We start from the raw sequence: 21,831 nt of genomic DNA on the forward strand, positions 1-21,831 counted from the left end.
GTTTCAGAAGCAAGCAAGCAAACAAACAAAAGAGAATCTTCACTTATTTACCTGAGGACCATTCCCAGGTTTTAAATGGTAGCCAAAAACAAGCTCCAGATTCAGCACTTTCTCCTCACTGGCCTCATTTTCACTGGCAGAGTCCTACCACAGAGAGAACAATGAGTCACTTTAGTTCACCTCAAACTTCTGTTGTTGTTGTTTTAAGTTCAAGGCCATGCTATTCTCTGAGTTGAATATTTTACCATTTTGCACCTGATTAAAGTGGTCTGACTCTACTTAAATCTAGAGGGTAAAAAAGAATGTTGTGTTATTCCGGTTTTGAAAACAAACCTGAAAACCTCTAAGGGAGGTGTCAGGTATCTTCTATGCAGAGATATAATGCAGGGCAAAAAGTGAGCAGGAAATCGAACAGGAAAGTCTCTATCAAGTGATTTAAAATATTTATTCTAGTGTGAAAACACTGCACTATTCCCATTGATGGTATCTGCCTACAGGGATGAGCAATGACCAGTGCAAAGCTCAACCAACCAATTTAAAATGTTAAGAACCTCCCAAATACTGTGGGAGTAGTCCAGAATTGTGCAACTGGAAGGCACACTCATGCCTTAAATCTTTGTCTTCCCCTCTTTTCCTAGGGAATTTCTTATGCCTGCCATAAAAGAAATTAAGAAGTTGAGAAGTTCTACAGAACATTGTATACTGCAACTCAGTGGGTAGCTCTTGAACAAAATTGTCAAATCTGGAACTATAAGCTAGCAATGCAAGATTCCCTCAGCTGATTTCAAGCAATTCCTCCCTGAAGTCGGTATGACATAATTCATAATGTACTTCAGCTAACTCGAAACTTCCAGTCATATGGCAAGAAAGAGGGAGATCTGTTGCAAGATCTTGCTTTTCTATCATGCAGCCAAGATGGTCATCAAAAGGCTACATTAATTCACAGTACTAGGTTCAGATTTTTAAAAAAAGAACTGCTATTCAACAAGGCAAAATTACATGGTTCACACTGAATGCTAAACTGGAATGGGTGGGTTCCTACACTGCACCCAGCAAGGATCAAATGGGCCATATTATGACTTTTTATACAAGATTCGTGTTATGCAAGAACCAAACAAACATCTGGAAGAATTGTGATAGAGAAAACCATGCAGAATTCTGGGCATTATTGCTGATTGCTTAATTTGTAAAATGATACAGGATTGCTGAAAGTTAAATGAAAATTTAATAATTTCTGTAATATAGGCTCCCAGTCTGTATCGATGGGTAATAGTCTGGCACTATTTGACCTAGCTGGGTCAACTGCCCACTTTTCTGCCAGTATGGATATTTTCTTTTAAACAAAACAAGAGCATAGGATTATTCAGAGTTCTCCAGTAGCTACAAACAAATACAGACTCTTTTCAAGGTATTTGGCCTGAATATGCTTTTAAATTTGGCTATTAGCACGAACATTTTTTCCCATATATTTCCCATTTTAACAAAACCAGTTACCTTAATCAGAGGTGGAAAATGAAACATATTGAAGAAATCCTGACTTAACTTCTCAATGGCAGTCTAAGAAGGAAAGGACAAAGAAAGTTAAACGTGGGGCATAATACCTATGGTTGCAAACAGTTTCCTGTGTAGAGATCTCAGAAAATATTCAACTTTGTGGGGGACAATAAGGCATTTTTTGGTGAGGCCTTTCCTAGAGCAGCGTTTTCTCCTTTCTGTTGCTCCAGTAACCTTACTTGCTGGTGTTGGAGAGCAGATGCACTACACAGCCTTCGGTGGTGGGTGAAGTATTTCAGCAGGTAACGGAAATGCAGAGTAGCTTTCAGAGTCAAGCACCCAAATCTGGTGGGTCCTATCAAGGTGCAAAGATCTTGGAAACTGCCAGACTGTGCCAGGGTGGTGACCATTCTGAGCAAAAGCTCAGAATTTTACAGGCAGACTGTAAAATGGCAAATCCCCTGGGTTTTGTCAGCATTAAATAAGATGACTGATGCTGAGGATAAAAAAAGCAGGGATCCATCTGCAGACAATGCATATGATCTCCATTAAACTGTGGCCTTGCTGGACAGCGTCTACAGAATTTTAGAAGTAGTCTTATAACATTGCCCAGAGTGGTTGGAGTCTGAGCTCTGATTCACAGTCACTTTGCTTCCCCTCAGCCTCTAAAACATCTGCGGCCAGACAGTCAAGGATCATGTTTGCACACACACACGCTTTTTTGCATGTATATGCAATTATTTCCTTATCTCTGGAGGAGTGAGAGAGCAAATTTTTAGATTCCCCCCCTTTTTTTTGCAAGAGTAAAGAGCTCCACCTATCTCCCATTCTCCCTCACCCTTGCTGTTTATTCGCAGTATCTATGCCCAACACATCAATAACTAGAAGTTTGTGAGAGGTTGCACATGCACTGTGCAAAACAACACAAGAAATAGACTTATGGATATATTTATTAGTGGTCATGAATACATGTCTGAAATACTTTCTCAGCATTTCATGAAATAATACTATAGTATACAATCATTTTTATTTTTTTTAGTAAATCTGGAATTATTTTTGTCATAACCTGTCAGCTTTAGAATTTAACATTGAAATAAGCCATTCTTTTTGGCAGCTTGATGATCACCCAAGTTTGCAGTTTAGGTACCTTGAGATGAATGATGTGTCCTTTGGAAACAATTCCCATGTCCTTCAAATCTTCTTCTTCCAGAAGAAGTAAACGTTTTCCTGTGATGTGGTGCTCTTTAAACAAGCTAGCATACATACTCATATCGCCAGATGTATCACCTTAAGATCATAAGACAGTGTTCAGAAATCTGGACAGAGAAAGATCAAGTTTTGTGAGCTGGTTCTCTCTCTCAAGCTTTTGGGGCTTGCTGTAGTCTAAGAAGACTCCATTCTCTGTGACCAAGTGACTTAGATTTCCAACATGAGAACAGCAGCAGCCTGTACCAGCCTTCAGTGATCTTTCAAATTAAGAAATTATAAACACCAATTATTTAGAAAACTAGTATAAGAATTTATTCTTGCTTTAATTTGCTGCCCTCTGCTTTGCTAATTTGCTGCTTCAACAAAATTCCATTCAATGAACAATGTTTTCCTTCTAGGTTCATGGAAGCAGAATTCATTGATTCTGTTCTTTTACACAGAATTTCCATTGGAATCCTTGCTTCTCTAAAAATCTGTGTTGAAAACATTAATTGAAACTTCTGTTGGCTTCATTTATTACAAATTGTCAACTCAAGGAGGATGTGAATTGAGTAGTATCTATCAGGAAAACTTCTTAGTATTCCCATATTTTGGCTGAGGGATGATTTGTTCTGTTCATTTTACTGAGAAAGTTAGCTAAGTTCCTTTGAATCTTAAGACAAGTTAAGACAACTCAAAAGTTCCTTATGTTTTTCCTAGCTATATTAGCACCTTTTAACCTTGCTTAGTCTATCACCACAATACATTTATTCATTCAACTCTTGTGAGCTAGACTTTATGCAGAGCCTTACCTTTTCTAACGAGCTGTTGCATCCAAAAATACTGTGAAGAAAGGATATTGATTTTATGATCTGAGGCATAAAAAGCTTTGTATGGAACATCTAATCAGAAAACATGTTGAGAGGAAAAAATGTAGTCTTGTAAGATGTTTAAATGAATAGGGATTGTGTAAAAAACACAGTAACATACTTTAATTTTACATCTGAGATTAAAAATTTACGACCAGGGCCAAATCCAACTCCTCTCATCAGTTGCCAATTCAGAGGAAGATGTAGACTGAGTGGTGGCTAAGGCAGAAAGATGAATTGGCAGTCTAACATGAGAGATTGATCAGATCCTGCCCTTGTGTCCCCACTCTACCTTCAAGGTGATCCTCTTGTAAAAGTAGTGGTTGGCCAGGGCACGAGATGAGCAAGTAAGACAACTACCACTTACACTCCACACAGAATATCTCTATTTTAATTTGCTTGAGGTTTGCAGCCCTCATTTTCATTTTTTTTTAAATCAAGACAAGTTCAAGAAGTTATAATGTAAGGAAGAAATTAGCAAATATACTTATTTTTCTTTCATCATTTTACACAATTGTTTGTATTTTAAGAGTAATGTTTCCTATGCAGAGATGTCCCACTGTTGTTTATGAAGTATGTTTAAACTTGCATTAAGATATTAATGGTAGGCATGAAGGCAAAACAGTCCCACCATGTAGGACCATAAATATAAGAAAAACAAGAATGCTAATATCTAAGTTGCTACCAATGCACATATTACTAAGATCCTTAGTTAGGTTGCACAGAAGGATATTTTCAATTAATGCAGTTTGCTCTAGATGGGGCTGCCCTGGAAGGTGATTCAGAATGCAGCAGCCCATATGTATTAACCTCTACAGATTTTGTTCTAGCCAAAATCTGCCCATCTAGAGTCTACAGATGGAATACAGGTTTACATAATAAGCAACATCAATTAGGTTAGATAGGCCTTTGCATCTGACTATCCCAACATCCCCTCTCCAGTGATGCTATGAAAAAACTTTTTCTGGGCCACCTTCTTTTCTTCTAAGACTCCCTTTATGTTGTTTTCTCCTTGCCAGTATTCTGAATTGAGGTTTATCTAGCATACTTGGATATCTATCATTGTGAACCAGGTGGAGGACATTTCAAGAAAAAAAGAATAGTTCTCTCTCCACAGTCCACTCCTCATTATTCATCTTAAGGTTAAACTGCAGGAAAGAAAGTGCCATAGAAAAGTGTTTCACAAAACAGCAGAAAAATTTTAGCCCAAAGATGGGGAGATTGTGGCCAGAAGTGGTTAGATTGCAACTCACAGTAATCAAAACCAATGTTGTTGATAAGAAATAAAAAGACTTATAGTGCATCAGCATTAAGGGAGTGACAGATTTCCTGCCATGGCTTAGGCCTGTGCTTAAAGTAAGATTTCTTAGCTAAATGGAGAAAGATTGATTTAATTAATAAAGGCTGCTTACCACATCTTCTTCAGTCCACGCACCAATATCAAACGATGGCAGCAACTGTGTAAGAAATATGCATTTAAAACTGCAGTTTCTTTTCTTGTCTTTCTTTCCTCATTTTCCTCTAGTATATGGTTTTTATTTAGCAGGTTCTTTGCAAATTTTGAGGATTTAACTGATATGTTACTGATAAAAAGATGACATGTCCCCTTTTCTGAAACAAAACCCTTCTCCATTCAGCCAAGTCATTTGTATCCAAACTCATTTTGGATGACTTGTGGTATTAACAGGACCATGGGTTTGTTTTGTTTTTTACATTTATTTGCCAGATAAGAACTTCCACATATGTTCCTCTCTGTGTATAAGAACATCAAAGTAGAGTAAACCAAATTATCATCAGCTAGCTTTTAATTAATATGTCAAATTCTAATTTGAACTTTAAACTTAGACAAATTCTAATTTAGGTTTGCAAACTTAGTATTGAGGAGGCTGTTTGGGATTCACTTTTCAATTTTGTGTGAGTTATGTAAATTGTAATGAATGGTTAGTTGATTGCCTTAAATATCCTGCAGTGATGGAGAATGTCATTCAAAAGAAATGAACACAAGATTTGATACTTAGTTCTGAAAAATACTGCATACTAGTGATATGGTGGAAAACAGCAGGGATGCCCCACTGAGTTCTATTATCTGAGACTGAAACCATAGGCAAAGACTGAGTAAGATCATCAGTAACTGAGTAAGATCATCAAAAAGCCTTGGTTTTTACTGATTTTAGACTGGTTTCCTGGTAATGAACTAATTCATGGTAAATGTACTACAAGTGCCCAGACATTATAGTTTAGTGTGATGTACAAACTTGCCCATAAACTATGTATATCCCATAGTGAACTCATTTTATTATTATAAATTAGATTAGATTAGATTACTATTATTTATTAGTTTATTTTAATATTATTATATTATTTATTATTATAGTGAACTCGTTTTATTATCATTTCATTAACTGGTGGTTAAGGCACCAGGCTAGAAACCAGGAGACCGAGAGTTCTAGTCCTGCCTTAGGCATGAAAGCCGGCTGGGTGACCTTGGGCCAGTCACTCTCCCTCAGCCCAACTCACCTCACAGGGTGGTGGTTGTGGGAAAAACAGGAGGATGGAGGAGTACCTGGTATGTTCGTCGCCTTGAGTTATTTATAAAAACAATAAAGGGATAGAAAATTATAAATAAATAAATAAATAAATAATAAAATTTGATAGGCAAACCAGCACCACCTGGGGGTGTGGGGGAAACAATTTGCAGAAGTACAAAAACAAACTGGGGGGGACTATACTCAAATTAGCCAATTAATATTTAATATATTCAACAGAATGACGAGGAAAAGCAGAAAACCATGGGGTGACAATACAGCAGGGTATCCTGAAAGAAACCATGAATGAATGAATGAATGAATTACTGCTTATTAGCTTGAGAGTAAAATGGGCTATTAATGTAGTGATTTCTTCACTGTTAGTGGATTCGGTATTTAGAACTATAATTTGTAAGATATTCAGGGATTTTAATGTTGGGGAAAGGTATCATGATTGATCCAAAATTATCAAGTCATCTTCAGTCAAGTCATAGTCAAGTGGTAACTTAATCAATTCCAACATCTTAACCACTATATCGTATTGCCTGATATGAGCACCTTTGTTCTATCTGTATGAATCCATGATATGTATATCATGGAAAATCTATTGGAGACTGTGAAAAGCTGTGTCCATTTGTAAGGTCCAAGTTGGAGTCTGGCTTCCTTAAAGTTTCTAGAAGACCTTGCTGTAATTTCTCTTCACTCAGAACAATCACTGTCTTTAAGAAGGGGGTAACAGACCCCCACCTCTTGTGCAGGCTCCCTCTTGTGCAGGCTGATGCAGGCTCTCTACAGTATTGTGGCCTTCCTCAACTCCTCACGTGTGAGACTCTCATAATCTGTGGCTAGAACCACCTTAGGAAAAGCTGAATAAAAATCTCTAACACATTTAGAAGATGTGCTGTGTTCCAATCTGCATCCCTGAATGGTAGCGGATGGTTGCCTGTGACAAGCAGTAGGCCTGAATCAGGATTTGTACTCCTTTCCATCTCAATTGTATACAGTAGTTGATTGAATAGAGACTAGATGAGCCCTGTAGCAAGGTTCCAAATATGCAATATATCTACTCCTTACAAATGCAACATTGTTACCTCAGGGCGTTCAGGGATAAGAAACTTATAGCTCTGTACATGTTGCAGAACTACAATTCCTGGCACCTCTCACCATTGGCCATAATGGATAGAACTCCTGAGAATTATAATTTAGCAACATTTGGAGAGCCACTGGTTCCTTAACCTGGACATAGGGATACGTTTCAATGGAGCCACAGTATCTCCCCATGATGCATTTATATTTTTTTAGTTTCTTCAGCATTTTGTACAATGCATATATGTGTGTATATCTGAGATTTACAATTGTTTTTAAACTATTTTAATGTAGGAATGATTTTCATATCCTGCTTATGCATGAGTTAATAAACACTGAAGAGGAATAACAGTAATAAGGGACATTTCCGATGCATTCAGTGACAAAGCCCAGATTAAAAGTTGGTATAGATGTATCATTAAGTGCCCAATTTAAACATCATGCTTTTAATCAGGACTGCAGACTTTTTATGTATGTTTTTTTTGGTGTCATGTTTATTGTAAAGTCAAAAATGGAAACAGAGAAGCAAAGAAAAACAGCTCACAACAAACTAGGAGTTATGACACCAAATTGTAAAAAAAAGTTGATTACATTTTTGGTGTTCTGTGAATAATTAAAAATGCAAATCCATTATATGAATGAAGCAAGACATCACATAATTAAATACTATAATGAAAAAACGTAACTACAAAAAGTCTTGCCATGCATAAGTAGAACATTTCACATTCCATACAAATTTTATATTCTAGTTACACACTGTAGTAGTTTTGGCACAGAGCTCTCACAGCACAGCAGAAAACAAGTTTCAACTTTTCTAAACATGGTTGAAATACTTTCCATTTACATTTTCATACAAATTTGGAATACAAACAACATTATCTCCTTATTAATCAATATAAAACATTTCAAAAGTGTAAAAAGCAGAAAACAACAGCCCCCCGAATGGTAACATGCTTGATCAGATTTCAACAGAGAGGCTTTACAAGTTTCTGAAATAACATGGAAGTGTTTATGATAGTTTGCCTCTATGATATTTCTGAAATTATTCTTTACCTATCAAGTAAGCTCTAGGCAGGCTTTTCAATAAAAAATGGATTAAATTCAAGTTTTGAAAAGAAAGTAAGGATATTTTCTTTACTAATTTCTAAAAGTAGAGCAGATATTCAGGACTGGAAGCTACTACTGCTTCTCATGCTATTTTAGTAAAACAAAAATGGAAAAATGTAATGATTTCATGGGAACTAACAAACTAAAAGTTGCTTCAAATAACAGATTTATGAAACTGTACAGAAGATATTGCGATACTAAAATAGCAAGTCCCATTGTCCCTATTAATCCACTGTCCCTTTGATGTGCCACAAATTAATACACCAGGGGAGAGCTTTTTATTGTGCCATCGCCCAGTGTTATCAATGGATCATTGCAGGGTGAAAATGACACTATATTCTATTGTTGATCTTCCTCTCTTTTCCTATGGCATCTTCTGTCTTTTCTTCCAGGGAGAAAATCCATGAAAGAGGGAAAAACAGAATAGCTCCAAACTGACTTGTGAGTGGATTAAGGTCCACCTGGACTCATCCTTGTTCTTCTGCACAATCCATATTTTGATTTGGTGGAAAGGAGGTGAACAGGTGACCAAGTAGCTACTTTTTCCATGAAACATGCCCTTCCCTTCAATGGCTATGCCTTTACTGTGTAAATACTCATATCAGGTTCAGATTTCCCTCAGCTCAAATCCACTGAACCTCCTTATGACAGCATTTCCAAATTATTCCTCTCCAGATGTATTGTGGCTCTAGCTTCCAAAACTCACACTGGCTATGTTGCTGGGGAATGCTGAGGGTAATAATGCCAATACATCTGGAGTTGAGGAAGGTTGTAATATGGTTTCAGATCCAATAGGTTTTTAATAGTCATTCAAAACTCACTTAAATTCTGTTTAACTACCTTAAAGGGTGACTGCCACACTTTCTCATACAACAATAAACTATTACACTGCCTACACTAGATTATGACTTTACTGTTATCAAAATAATACTGCTTGTATATCTAAACTTAGAAATCTTAAGTACTAACTGCAATAAGCAGTAGCACAATTGCACTTTGTAATGCAGCATCTGAAATGAGGCTTTAGTAGTGTTCTAATATTTAATCCAGAATATTCAGCACTATAGTAAAACTTTGGAAGTTAAATGAGTTGGAAATATGTGCCAAGGAGCTACTTTCAGAGCCTGTTTCTACAAGCAATCAGTATCTTCCCAATATCTCTGTGTCTGTAGCCCAATGCACATATAAAACTATCAATCAAGACCATTTACAAGACAATCTTGTTTTCGTTTACTAAAAAGTAATCTGCACGTACTCAGTAGAATTTACCATCAGTTAAGTATCTACAGGATTGCAGCTGAAGAGAAGACCATAATCCTATGATCCCTAGGAATATCCCAGAGGCTGTAGGATTAATCAAAACATTATTTTTGAGGATAGAATGATTTGAACTTTGATACCCTTGTCAGCCAGTGTAGAAACGTTCACAGCAGCTTTTTTTCTGTCTGAGAACTCCAACACTGAAAGGGCAGGGGGTGGGGCATTCCCAGATAGGGCAAGGGGTGCTGGAAGGGTTTGTGAGTCAACACAATGAATTCTCTTTCAATTATTTCAGGATGACAAAAAATGTAAAATAAAAAGAAGTAACTCCAAGGAAGAAAAAAGTGTGCAAGAAAAAAGGGAGTCCTTTATCTATCATTTTATATTTTCCTAAATTCTTAAAAATTAACCTTCCTAAAAATGTGTTGCCTGATTAAATGGAAGCACCTAACCCAAGCAATCAGCTAGATGTTGTAGGCCTAAAAATGGTGCCCATGCTCAGGATCTTTGGTTAGTTCTGAAATTATGTTTGAAATATAATCACACTTTGAGGAAAGAGAACCTAACCAAATTTTATGCTTGCTTTGACTCAAGAAGTAGTGTGTTTCAGTATCATTGCATCGTGTTCCTTTTTTCATTTCTACTGAGATATTTATGAACAGGAAAGTGACAGAAATGGCAATAAATTAGCAACAGTGTGAAAAGGGCATATTTATCATACAAGAATGATAGTGAGTATTCAAGGAGGCTTTGTCTGGATTAGATCTTTCTTATTTTAAAATAATGCTAACGAGATGTCACTTTTATGGCAGGAAATCTGTATTAGAATTGGTAGAACTGATTTCATTCTCTCACCTTGTCCCAAACAGGTGAGCAGTACTGCCAGACAAAGTAAGTATTTGGGAGTGTTTTTTCCTATATATCTTAGTACACAGCTTTTTTTTTTTTTTGGTGCCTTCTAGTCAGTCTTGACTCCTGGCAACTGCCTGGACTAGTCCCTGCAGTTTTCTTGGCAAGGTTTTTCTGAAGTGGTTTGCCCTTGCCTCCTTCCTAGGCAAGGTCACCCAGCTGGCTTCATGCCCAAGACAGGACTAGAACTCACCATCTCCTGGTTTCTAGCCTGATGCCTTAACACTACACCAAACTGGCTCTCTAATATACAGCCTGCTCCTACATATACTGTATGTGTGACTCTTTTGGATTGCAACCACAAAACGTACAGGGAAACCCCAAACAGAAGCACACATTTTCATCTGTTAACCTGCTCAAGAGACCTACAAGAAGAATAATGATAGGTGTATACTTAAAAGAAAACTCCACAAGTTTCAGATTTTTGTATAGTGTTCAGCCATAAATACGTCAACAATATGTCAGCATAAACAAAAAAATTAAATAAACAAAACAATCCTAAATTGTTTAAATTAATTTTAAAATTGAAAGCAAAAAAAAATACGTAGAGGGTATAAACATAAGTAACATGATTTCTCACATATAAGAAACAAAATGGGTCTGTGCAACAATATGGTGCTGTTCTTACTCAAAAATTAAAATCATAGGATACTTTTTTCTCAATGTTCTTGTTTCTCCCCTTTTTATTTTAGATGCCAGACTAGAGTCCTTACAGCTTTCCTTCACCGCTAATCACTTTCATCCTCAAAATCGGTATCATCATCGGTATCATCATCAGATAGGTCGAATTCATGGAACCCCAGCGCCAGGTTGACCTTCTTCCCTTTTCTCATAGAGGTGCTTTTAGAAGAATTCTTTTTGGCTTGCATATTGACCTCCATTCCAGAATGCAGGATGGATCCTGCTTCATTCATAGAGAAGACATCCCCAAAGCCTTTCATCATCAAGGCCTTCAGGCTCTGGTTCATGCCAGCTACCTCCCCATTACTTGTGGCTGTAATCTGACATGACATCTCTGCACTGTTTGATTCCTCTGTTTTAGATTCAAAGTAAGATTCCTCAGACATTCTGGCAGCAAAAGGGAAGCAAAACTAATGAAAAAGGAGAGGAAGGACAGAGGGGTGGGGGAAAGGAAAATTAGAACCAATTAAAAATCCCAGCAAAAGACACACCAGATTAGTTAGCAATAAATAGAAAGTAAAATGATTAGTGAACCCTTAATACAAAACACCAAGTCAGAATTGATTTTTGAAAAGACTTGGCTATTGTAAATCCATAAAAATATCAGAAACCTACTAAGGCGTATATATGGCATCACAACATTTAAATTTTGTACATCATTAGAAGGTTGGGGTTTTTGTTTCTTTTTGGTAGTACTTTCTATTCTGAGAATAATTTTAACAAAGCAAAAGAAAAAAATCAAAACAAATTCTGTTTTGAAAATCAATTTGCAAACATACTTTAAAATATATATATATTTAAATATTCCAGAGTCTCATACTGGAAAAAATATTCCTGACTGGCAAAAGTGTGCTTCTGCAAAACTGTGTATGGCTTATGTTTGCTTATGTGCCCATTTTTTTATTAGAATCAAAAGCTATCACGGAAGACAAGAGGTGACAGTCTAATTAATTCTGGAGGAAGCAGAAACAAATCCTTACCCTTCAGAATTAATAAACAATTAACACTTCTTACTGAAAAATAAGAATGGATAGATATAGGAGTTCAGCTCTAGAGATATATACATACTGTGATATGTATGACAGCTCCTTAACATATATATAAAATTCCCATTATTTCCTATAGGATATTTCCTGCCACAGGCTATGGTGTACACGGAATCTCCATCTCATGATCAGCTGCTGCCAAGAATACTTGGAAGTGGCTTATTGCCACACAGAGAAATAAACCAGTCTGTACATTACAGCTGTATGACACACAGACCTTTTCCCACATGCAGGCTATTTGGAAAGACTTCCAGAAGGCAAGACAAATACTTATACAGAGAGAATAGGAAGGAACTCACAAAAGCTTCACACTCTCAAAGGGGATGGCATTCAATTAACCCCTTTTGCTGATGGACCAGTTTCTGTCAGGGATGATTTCATCCCTGCCCTATGCTACATTCTTACGCTCACTTGTTCAAGAGTTTTGGGGATCTGCCTGGAGATACAGATGGTGGGAGACTTTCCAACTATGCAAATAGTAGCCTATATGCATTCTACCATATGTCTACGCATAAAGGGTAATGTGCATGTTGTGATCTAACCAAGCAGAGGCTTTTGTGGGGGAAAAGAATATATTATGTCATATTTTATTCCTCTACACCTCAATAGAAATTGTTGGACATTTCTTTTGTCTATATAAACTGTTAGCTACTGCCTGAATGAGACTTTTTAGCTGTCCCCTTGACAACCTAGTTCCTAGAAAAAAGTGAAACACTCTGCATTAATGCGTGGATTCTACACCCACCAGCTGTGTTTTTGCAATAACTAATAGGGCAGATATTACACGGCCATTCTGATACACCCTTCTGGCTTTTTAAGGTTCCTGATAATGTATTTAATGTGAAGCCCAAAATTACAGCCATTCCCAGTGATTGGGCTGTTTCCTTCTTCATATAATTTATTTCTTCTCAGCCTAATAATGCAAGCAAAGAAATGCATGTTCAAAATCCATGCCTGGACAATGCTTAAATATACTTTGTAGCTTTGAAGGCTAGCATGATAGAGCTGTAAGAATGTTTACAGTAGAATCACAGAATCAACATTTCAAAACATTAGCGTTCTTGAGTCAATCACTCTGTCTTAACATCATCCACCCTATTAGTTTGTTGCAAAAAACAATTGGTAAGTGGAGAATCAATGGAAGTGCCTTCCAATCCATGTGAGATAAGGAAGAGGTTACACTATACAAACAGGACACACTGTACCTCTGGGTGAACAAAAAGGCCTCCACTTTATGCTATAAACTGAAAGAATGCTTCAACAGTTCAATGATGCCACACAGAACTCCTCATAGATAAATAAAATAAAATCTACTTCAATTTGAGCTCAATGCCTGATGCCTTTACAGACAAATCCATGTAGTTTTCTAAGGGAATATGAAAATGCTTGCCACTGCCTTCTCCCAGGATATTTTTTCAACATCCCAGTCTTGCCTATAAAAGTATATTGTAATGGTTGCCTATTCTAAAACACTATCAGACTCATGAGTAGGAATTCAAAGATATCTGATTTATTAAAGAATAGTATGGAGGATCACAGAGAAAGCTGAGAATGATGAAAGCATGCCAAATTCAAACTAAAAACCCTCGGTGCAAATGAAATCCCTCCCCCCACAGAATCTTCTCAAGTTCACAATCCCAGGTGCTCCTAACGGTTTCTGATGGTCTGCGGGAAAAGGCCTTGAACAGAGCACATAACCCAAACACATTCCATTGTAAGGAATTGAGATACAGAGCTTGGTACAAGGTTTCACAGCAGCTCCCTCCCAAACAGAAATGGCCGTCAGCGCCATGGCATGTGAAACGTTACGATGTATAAACTACCTTGAATCAGTGAACATGACATATATAAACTCTTTCAAAATAAAGAAGTCCTTTAGAAAAGTGTAAAAGGAGACGAAGCTCATATGGGGATCTACAGTAATATGTTTAATTTGGAAAAAAATTGGGGTCTTTCATCTAGAGACTCCAGAAGGAGCAGTGATCACCTGGAAGAGATCCTACTACAGATGTTCTCCTTCTGATTCTCCTGCAACCACATCTTGAAGGTCTGACACAGGCTCTGCTATGTTTCCCAAAAGTGATGGGATCAAGCAGCAAAACTCAGTGGAGGGCAAACTGGAGTTTGTTCATGCCATGTTGGAAAACAGAGAGCTTACTATGTTATGGAGCTTTAAGACACATGGAAAGCTAAACATGAGTTCCTTATTCACTAAACCCAAAATAATCTACTGTACTGATTTTAGTATAAAAAGAAAGATCTGTGTATATTTGCATCAGTGCATTAAAAAATACCCCAAAATAATTAACAAGGCTGCTTCATACTGATGGCTTGCTACACTGAACACCCTTGAGTTACATTATAAGTAGCCAGTATTTGGATGTGTAAATCAGAACTAAGAGGGATGAGTTTCCATAATATAACCACAAAACTGCTCAATTTGTCCTCCTTTCAATTCCATGTCAATGTCACCACAACGTTTGACAATGACAGAGCAGGTGCTGAGCAGCTGCTGCTTAGTCCCTAAACTTGAAAACTCTCTGCTTAGCATGTGTCTCCATCTGCTTCCAATTCCTGACATAAGTTCTATACGCTAATTCTTGCATATTAATTAAGCTTTTCTTTTAAAAAATAAATAAATAAAACCGAGAATTTCTTCCCCAAACTGACAATGAGCTGAGCTTCCGAGCTAAAAAGATTGAGCTACATTTGCAGTAGAGGATGTCCATGTTGAAGTAATAGTCCCTGTTCCTACTAGAACAGTGAAAAACATGCTCACAACTTGTCTTTTTACCTTTATAGGTTTTTATCATATGTTAAACCTGAACTATGCTATTAGAAACAGCAGCCTTGACACAAGCAGAGAATGTTTACTTTAAAAAATAAAAGGCATCCAGCTTAACTTTGCCTTTAAGCTACACCCTATCTTTGTCCCAATTCCTTGAACCACTAGGACCAAGTGAAGTTGATGCTGATGCTGCTATCCGTTCAGTTGTGTCAGATTCTTGGCAGTTCTATCCACTTCGACCAAGTGAAGTTACTCAGCATTAAAGGAAGGTACTTTCTTTAGCATTTATTCACCTATGCCACAGCTGAAGTGAATCTTCAAAAGCAGTCCCAGATTAAAATTCTGCCTTTTGAGACAAAAAATGGTGCAACCCTAAATGCACAAACAGGATTAAGTTTCTGTTATGTAAAACCTGAGTAGCTTTAAGACTATTGAGGGCAGAGAAGAGAACTTCTTTGCCCTGCCTCTTGCAAGTTGTTATTTGTATATCAAGGCAATCCTTCACTCTGCTGAGCTTGAAGCTTGTCTTGAAATGAAAATAGCAGCTTTGGAAAGGGCATTTCTTGTCAGGAGCTAGCAAGGGGGAAAAAAAGAGCCAAGCAGCTATCTACACAACAAAATATGCACATTAACTAGATTGAAGGAACTAACCTTTTGCCTTTTTTGACCTTGATTATAGCATAAATCTCTGCTATAAAGCTGGAGCATGCTTTGAATAACACTATAATATCACTGTGTCTTTCTGTTAGCAACCTTACTCCCTCTAGCAATTGGTTGGAGGTTCACACTGTTTGCTGAATGCTATGGTTCAGTTTAGATAAGATTCCTGTGGGAAAAACCATTTCAAACCAATGACATGAAGCAAGCCCCCTTTCCTGAAATAAACAATTCAGCCTTATTGGAATTTTAATTTCTAAAAAAAAACAAAAACACCCTACTCTTGTCTTTCACCTGGAAAACAGAGTTTGGATTTTTCGTTGCCCTTGTATCTTGGACCACAAATGGTTTTGCTCTGACTTACACAACTCACTGCACAAATCTGTAGCTTTAAATCTTAAGCATGCTAAGTTCTGTTTCTTGACCAAGGTAGAGCAAGATCTTTTTGGCTCTGAGGGAATGCATCCACCACTGGGTGCTAAGATGGAGGTAGTACAGAAGAAATCATCCATGAGTCAGTGCACCTAATCCTAGGGCTACACTTTTATCTGGCATGCCATTTTACATGTGGGAAAAGTTTTTTTTAAAAGCTGCAAAGAGGAGCTTCCAGTCATGTAAGCCATTGCCCGCAATCTAGAGAGGTGCAGCCTTTATGGCCATCTACTGCCTCAGTGTGTAACAACTGGGCCAAGGTCCCATCTTTGCTCCTTCAAACCTCCTGAAGATGCAAAGGCTTGAGATGGTTTACAAATGCTGATGACTCCCCCAGGTCAGCTCATTTTTACAACACAAGCCTTTTAAAGATGTTAAGGGCCAGCAATATATCATCCTTTTGAAAGGTTTGTGGTTCTCATTTCAAACTGTCCTTTACTAAACCAAATCATGAGCCTTTATTTGCATGGATTTGAATTCTCTGAAGAAGAAGAAAAATATGCATATCAGTTCAGCTCTTTATTCCTCTTTTATTCAGATATGAATTTGCTTCTGCTTCCACTCTCTCAAATACAGGCCACTACTCAACAAGACTCATCATGTTCACAAAACATCTGCAATTTGTTTTTATGTGTAGATGAATTCTGAAGTTAATTTCTTAAGAAGCAAAGGAAAAAGAGGGGAGAGGTGATTTAGAAACAGTAAGACTTTTCATTATTCAAAAATCTGACAGAAGCCCTTTCAGCTATATGTCCCTTCATTCCAGAAGCTTAAAAGGTACTCTACTTTCAATATCATTTTAGCGTTCCCTTTTAACGAACTGTATTTGCTTGTAATAGAACGGTTGTATTAATATCCTACAGAAAGGAAGTTTATGCTGAGCACAATAGACTTGAGCACAACACTTTCCCTCAGCAAAGCCAGCTAGTGAAAAGTAGCAGCAAAAAGCAAGTGCAGCATAAAAATCCCTAGCCTCACTCCTGGAAAGATCAGCTCATTATGGCTATGTTTCATGCTGTGAACCATGTAGGTGATGGCCCATATCTTAGCTACTCAATCTTTGCAGACATTAAAGGAAGCCTATGGGCTACCTACAGAGAACAGAGAACACCTTGCTTCTAGGAAACACTCAAGCTTCATCATTATAGGCTACTCCATGTTCACAGCTGGAATACACATGCAGTGTCATTCTTACAGATGCCATTAAGCTGTGCCTCAGAAAGAAGGTGCAGAAATAGTGAACAGGCCAAAATCCCAAGTTAGATTAAATAGTAACTACAATGCACTCTGCAAAGTGAAGGACAGAAGGACAACACTCTGTAACATATGCAGATTGTATAAACATTGCAAATGAATGCTGGATCAAGAGGCAGTGGTGAAGACTATTTGCTCATCAGTTTGGGCAGAAGTAAAATGCAACATACAGTAATTAAATAATGCAAACAGAAGCCTTGCTGTTTGCTACCAACAGATGTCATAAGATGTTAAGGTAATTGTGTTCTGCTTGAAAGCTAGTGTTACATATACCAGTTTTTATGCAGCCATTTCTTGGGCATATATATGATTTCACTGCATATGAAATTAAGTGATAATGACTCCTTTAGGAAGAAAGATTCAGATTTGGATAGAAAATGTTACTTATGTTTTGCCCTTTATACAGGAAAACATTCATTTAGATATTGATACAAATAGTCCCCAGTGCAATTTCTACACATTTCTTAGCTGATTCCTTCTTCTAAAATCCACTACTTTTATGCATTGCATTATATTAATGGCAAAAAAAAATTCTGGACCTCCTTCCTGTGCTGAACTAATTATATGGCCATGCTCTAGTCTCAATATATCTTACAACAACAAAATCTGTCATTTCCATAACAGAATCCAATGCCTGAAACATATCCATTTGCTTCTGAAAATGTGCAACCCATGAAACAGCCTGAAGGCACATATTGTTAAAGCAAAGCAGATCACAGTCTGTTTAGTTTCTTACGTGGAGATCCCAGATTGTCCCCCAATCAGATGCTCTGTACTTCTCGAAAGAAAAGTGGGATATAAGTGCAATAAGTATTTTTTTTAAAAAATCCTAACTGACCCAAATTCTAAATATTATGACAGTTGTACAATACAGTGATTCAGAATTAAGCTACAGGGTTGAGAGCTCTGATGTGCCTCCATATCAGAGGTATCAGTGTGGATGAAGCTGACTAGATCATGTTCTTTCTTTCCATGCATGGGATTCTGCTTTTTAACTTTGGCAAGAGCTCCATTTGTATTTTGAGATAGGAAATGGGACGTTGGATTGGATCCAGACCTAGTCATCCTTTGAATAAGTCCATTGTATTTTGCAGGATTCAGCTATGATGCATTTTTTTAAAAAATTGGTTATCCAGGGGCTAAACAATTATGCTAAAATTCTATCATTAAGACTGTGCAGCAATCCAGAATCAAAAAGGAAAAGGTCATGGGAACTATATGGGCATTCATGTTACACTTGCCTATACCTCTTTTGTGAATAGCTCCATGTCCTTTTAAATCTGGATCTCTGCATAGCCCTAAAACGTATATACAGCTAGCAGTTAGACAAGACACAGAGAACAATGGTTTATAGCTGAGCCAGGTATAGATGTGCAACCTTCACTCCATTCGCTCCAAGTTAAATATTGGCATTTACTCTAGACTGCATCCAAAATTCACTGACCTCAAAATAAGCCTCAAATTATTGTGCTGAAATTTACCATATAGATTAATTCATTTAGGTGGAAGGTACCTTACTTTCAATGCAAATTAAAGAATATTTTACTTGGAACTTAATAAACCATTATAATAGCTCTAGGGTTGCTTAATTTCTCAACAGTCTTCATCTATACCAACTTCCCAGCAAACCAGTTTGTTAACGGAGTCAGTTTCAAAAGGCGTGTCTAATAAAACATGGCCACTTGCTGTTCGAAGCAGGAAAATATGAGAGTTCCACTATTTGAGTGCAACTCATTGAGTGTCGCTTAAGCAGTTCCTTAGATTCAAGTTTTTGTTGGGTTTTCAGATTCGGCTGCGGTGACCTCTGAAACAGAACGTGGCACTTACCGGCGTGTTGGATTGTTCAGTTAGCTTCTGCTCCCACATTCTCAAGCGTCTTTCCCTTTCCTTTAGTTCCTGTTCCTTAAAGCTCAGATCACGTTCCAATCTCTTCAGCCTCTCTAAGGTGGCCTCGATTTCACATCTAAACAGAGGTGATTTGTTAAGTTGTATCTTTCCCCGGCAAGTACAAATTGTTCACAAACATTTTCCACGTGAATATTAATGACATGCGAAAGAGTAAAAGGGGTAGTGCTGCCTCAAGCAGGACATTCAATTGGCATAGTAGAGAGCTGTTTGAGCCATAAACCCACAGAAGAGGCCCTTCTCCTGATGCACTGAGGCTTGTCAGGCCCCATGTCTGGCTTCCTGAACCCTCTGCTATCTCAATCATCCAGCTCGGTCACCTCCCCGAGCCCCTTCTCCACTCACTGTCTCCCCAGCCATCAGCCCCTCAGAGAAGGGGAAAGGGAAAAGATCAAGCATCAGGGTCTCCGAAAGTAAACCAAGCATGGAGGATGCCTTCTTCAAACACAGAAGGGGTTCACGCTGAACAGTGAAACTCAGAAGAAGCATTAAAATTAGTTACAGAGAAGGACAGTTGTTATTTGTTGTATAATGAGATACACATATAAGTACAATTAAGTGCACCATTTTAGAATAGTATTTCCTGGCTTCATTCCTCTTCTACTGAACATCACCTGCCTGTAGGAAAACACCAACTTCTCTCTCAATTTGTGATGGGGCAAGGTTAGGCAAATGTAGGCAAGGACCTGGGACAGAACATATAGCCACTTTTCAACTTGTCCAAGGGACAACCTGTCAGTGGGGCTGAAAGATTCTATGCCTGATTGTAAACACAAATGTTGTGCTCTTCAGGAAAATAACTAAATCTGTGTCTATTACTAGCCTGGCTTACAGGCAGCAGGGTTAGGGTTCATCCCATGGTACTTCTCCACACCACCAACTTGTCAAGCCGGCTAGGTTGGGATGCAGCTTTAGCTGTCTTCCAGAAGGATGGGAGTACTTAGTACAGGAGACAATAGTATGCAATTGTTATTGACAGCTGCCCTGTTCAGCTGGAAAACTGGTCCCTTTCGTATTACTGAAGCAAAGATACACTGTACTCAGAATATGGAATTAAGATTTGTCTTCTCTGTGCTGACAAATTATGTTTACATAATCAAACATTTTCAGTTTGCTGCAAGTGACTGACAGTGATTGACCACAGAATCGTTATTTGTAGCTCATGGCCAGCAGTTCCCTTCCACTTTAGCCTGTGCCCCTTCTCCACAGCTGTGTCTGACAGTCTAGCTAACTGGTACAGATGAAGGATGTAGAGTGAAATGGAAAGATATAATTGATAAATGGTGGCAGTGAGGAGCAGTAACCAGAAGTAGTCCATAGAGCAGGCACAATGATGTAGAAGTAGACAAAATGGGGATATCCTTCCACCAAAGTAATAAAAATAAAAATTATAGCCATGCAAAATCCTTTTTGGAAAATCTGTAATATGCCCACTGGTGATAGAACCTTGCTGGTAGAATCCAGCTCTCTTTTCAACCTCCCATGCAGCACAGGATTAGTGTTCACCCAAGAGAAACCCATCCTGTTATTTTTTTTTAAACCATAGTGTGCTAGACCCGTATTTAGAAGTAGGACTAGTATTCTTTCAGAAGAGCACTACATCCATGTGATCAGAACTTCCAAAGCACTGCTCAGGTATTAATGCAAGGAAGTCTGTATCTGGTTTCTCTTGCACCCCAAGCCAAAATGGCCAACAGGGTAGAGCTCAGGAACTGGAGGGAAGGGGATATGCCTGCAGAAGCCTAAAGTGGCCAACAAATGTTGGGGAAATTCCAGCCCCTAACTGTGTCACCACCAGCATCTTCAATAAAGAGTCACAGATGATGTCCACAGCAAGTCTTCTGTTGGGAAGGTAGGGAAAATTCTACTTTAAAACTGAAACAAGAAAATATGAATTTAAGCTACTTCCCTGTAGCCTGGGGATGAGACCAAGGCTGAATTTTTTAATTTATTATGCAATTTATTTACAAATATTTATGAATCATGGAGACATGCCCTTTAAAAATAGTTAGTGAGGCATCTCTGTGCCAGTCAGCAGGATGTGAGGATGAGCTGAAAGTGAATTCTAGTCCTTCCCTGCTGCTTTGAAATACACTTTTTAGAGGTTCCCACTAGCACAATTTTTTTTGCCTCTGTATAAAATCAATGGCATATCAGAGGGAAATGTTTCATCCCTGACTCTTTTCCTATTGGACTACTTTTCTTTTTTCACTAGGAAAGGGATACCTCCACCCTTGAAGTCTGAAGTGTGATGGTCCATTTTCCCAGCTTGAAAATCGATCATCTCAGTCCCACTGCATTTTGCTGCAAGTGTGGCAAAGCTCTTCTATGCCTATAATGTATAAGCTGACTTAAATTACCTTAGGTAGCAAATCATCTATTACAGCTTCAGTTTAAGAGAATTTTGACTGCATTTGAAATAATAGTGATTAACATTTTAATTATCTATAAAATACTCACATCCCAGAAAAGGTGTATGCATGATGATCAACGTAACTTTTAAGTTGAACTGAGGAAGGAGTTTTACTACTCAATCTCACATAAATATATTCAGAAGTCAGCCCCAAACATGTATGGGTTTACTTCACATCATCATCATCATCATCATCAGTAAGAGTAAGCCTTACTGA

At 37.8% G+C, this 21,831-nt stretch overlaps 1 protein-coding gene across 2 annotated transcripts in view; it reads right to left on the bottom strand.

Annotated features, from left to right (window-relative positions):
* MAP3K20 (mitogen-activated protein kinase kinase kinase 20) overlaps positions 1-21,831 on the bottom strand; it is a 120,648-nt gene that overhangs the window by 28,066 nt on the left and 70,751 nt on the right. The window contains exons 11-16 of one of the 2 annotated variants that reach the window (XM_063318168.1): positions 19,124-19,259; positions 4,964-5,008; positions 3,495-3,525; positions 2,642-2,781; positions 1,495-1,557; positions 52-144 (exon numbers count right to left, since the gene is read on the bottom strand). In XM_063318168.1, coding sequence (XP_063174238.1) covers positions 52-144; positions 1,495-1,557; positions 2,642-2,781; positions 3,495-3,525; positions 4,964-5,008; positions 19,124-19,259 — 508 coding nt within the window. Of the gene's footprint in view, positions 1-51; positions 145-1,494; positions 1,558-2,641; positions 2,782-3,494; positions 3,526-4,963; positions 5,009-10,690; positions 11,530-19,123; positions 19,260-21,831 lie in introns of those variants that run through there. The other variant, XM_063318169.1, reaches the window with a different exon arrangement.

This window comes from Candoia aspera, chromosome 1 (genome assembly GCF_035149785.1).
Source record: "Candoia aspera isolate rCanAsp1 chromosome 1, rCanAsp1.hap2, whole genome shotgun sequence".
Lineage (NCBI taxonomy): Eukaryota > Metazoa > Chordata > Lepidosauria > Squamata > Boidae > Candoia > Candoia aspera.